Raw genomic sequence first — 2,321 nt, 5'->3', positions numbered from 1 at the left:
ATGTTTTCCTTAAGCGGAAGGCAGTTGTACTTTGGCTTATGAATCACCTCTGATGATCTTAAATATCCCAAATCCACAGAGTGAGGGAGTCGTGGGACTCCAGTGTGCATTCCTATCCCCGCAGCACCTCCTCTTTTACCACCCTGTCCCCTCCTCCTGGCTACTTTTACATACCCAACAGCTGCACCAGGTTTCATTCCCAATTCAGGGCAGTGCCTCCCACATATCCTCCACTTCTATCATGGTACTGAGAACTGGTGGTTCTGTCTAGATTTGGGATACTGCCTCTGGAAAGAGGAAGCTGCAAGTGATCAGGAAGCAGCTTCACCAACCAGTTGTTAGCAGCCAGAGCACCACCGCCAGCCTCCTGCTCCTGGCACTGCACACCCATCTATCATCTGTGTCTCTCCCTCTCCCAAATGGGCATCACCATACACCCTCACCAGGATATGTCCAAGGTACTAATACAGGCATTGGCTCAGTCCCTGCTTGGCCAAATTTCAGACCTAGAAAGACTGGCCTCCTGTTTCCAGTGGATACAGCTTTTAGGCTTTGTCTGGTGGGGTTTCACAGCTTTTAATATGTAGGCTTTATAGTAATTTAGGGAACCCGGTTGGTGTAGTGGTTAGGCATTGGGCTGTGATCCCTATGGTCAGCAATTTGAAACCACCAATAGCTCGGTGGGAGAAAGACGAAGCTTTCTACTTCCATAAAAATTTACATTCTTGGAAATTCAGAGGGTGTTCCCATGAATCAGCATTGACTCACTGACAGCAAGTTTAGTGTTTGTTATAGTAGTTTAGCTATGTTCAGGGACTGCCTGAACATAGTATGGTGCTCACATAGCAGCCAACTTGATTACCATCCTGTGTCACAGAACTTATTGTGGACACTAAGTGATACATACTTGCATAGAAATATATATGCAACACAGACACCTACACATAAAACATGTCTACAAATACATCTATACACCTGTTTATACACACGTCTATTGTATAGCTCCCTTTATATGCATGTACATGTATTTACCTATGTAATGGTACACACATTTTATGGTTGTTATTGAAAATTTGTATATATTATAGAATTTACCAAAACATTTCCCATTTTCTTGTGTATGTTTTAGTGCCACCGTTTACCATGGTCAACTTGTACACACTTCACTCATATTCAGCACTGCCTTTACACTTCTTCACTTTTAAAATGTCTTTCTGATAGAAGTGCCAGACTTGTTTAGATGAACCACTGGCTATTTTATATCTGTAAACTAGTCATTAAAATTCATTTTTATTAATTGCAGACTTGCTTCCATGAACAAGAAATCATACCTCTGAAGAAGCCTCCTTAATTCATATGTGAGCTCACACTTGCTTAACACATAGGTAATCATGACCTTAGAATGAAGAACAGCTTCAAAATTTTTAAGCATAATAATTTTATTGTTGGCATTAAAATGTGATAACCTAGAGAATCACACAGATAAATAAACATAAATATTATTTATTTGCTTCATACATGGGTACAAAGGGCATATTTGTATACCTGATTTCATACAAGGACACAGTGGAATATATAACCAATCAATTATATAGAAGGGTATCCCTCAAACCAATTATGCATGAAGGTTCCATGGCTAGTGTCCAACATGTTCAAATTTCTTTAATACTATCGATTCAACTGAACTTTATGATTTGCATTTCTTTCATTTTGTACCCACTTTTACACATATGCTAAAGAATTTTAATCATGATATAAGTTCAAATTTAAACTTTCTTATTGACTAGTTATTTAGCCTTGAGAAATTCTCTCCATTCTTTCAGTCATCGTTTCTGTCTGACTGCCCTGATCAAGGCCCTCTTTACGTCCTTGTTCCTCAAAGTGTAGATCAGTGGGTTTAGCACAGGGGTGACCACGGTGTACATGATGGCAATGACCCGTTCCTGCTCCATGGAGCTGGCTGAGGAAGGACGGGCATACGTGATTAGAGCAGGAACATAGAAAAGAGTAACGACCATGAAGTGGGAAGCACAGGTGGACAATGCTTTGTGAAGCATGCTGCAAGAACGGGTCTTGAAGAGGAGAGAGGTGATGATGTAGGAATAGGAGAGAAGTGTGAGGAAGAATGGACATATGGCAAGGTTCCCCGTGACAGTATTGAGCAGCCACTGGTTGAGCTCAGTGTTCCCACAAGCCAACTCTAACAATGGCTTAACGTCACAGAAGAAGTGATGGATGTGGTTAGAACCACAGAAGTTCAAGTTAGAGATCATTATGGAGTGCATCAGGGCATGGGAAAATCCAATGACCCAGACAGTGCC

At 41.1% G+C, this 2,321-nt stretch overlaps 1 protein-coding gene across 1 annotated transcript in view; it reads right to left on the bottom strand.

The window, feature by feature from the left end:
* LOC115872726 (olfactory receptor 11A1-like) overlaps positions 1–2,321 on the bottom strand; it is a 190,338-nt gene that overhangs the window by 112,514 nt on the left and 75,503 nt on the right. Inside the window, 1 exon segment of the mRNA XM_030887934.1 lies at positions 2,192–2,310. Coding sequence (XP_030743794.1) covers positions 2,192–2,310 — 119 coding nt within the window.

Source organism: Echinops telfairi, unplaced genomic scaffold (genome assembly GCF_000313985.2).
Source record: "Echinops telfairi isolate 266 unplaced genomic scaffold, ASM31398v2 ScPeMD7_7453;HRSCAF=8491, whole genome shotgun sequence".
Classification (NCBI taxonomy): Eukaryota; Metazoa; Chordata; class Mammalia; order Afrosoricida; family Tenrecidae; genus Echinops; species Echinops telfairi.
Note: the sequence above shows the minus strand (reverse complement) of the source record. Positions and strands in the feature narration are given on the sequence as shown.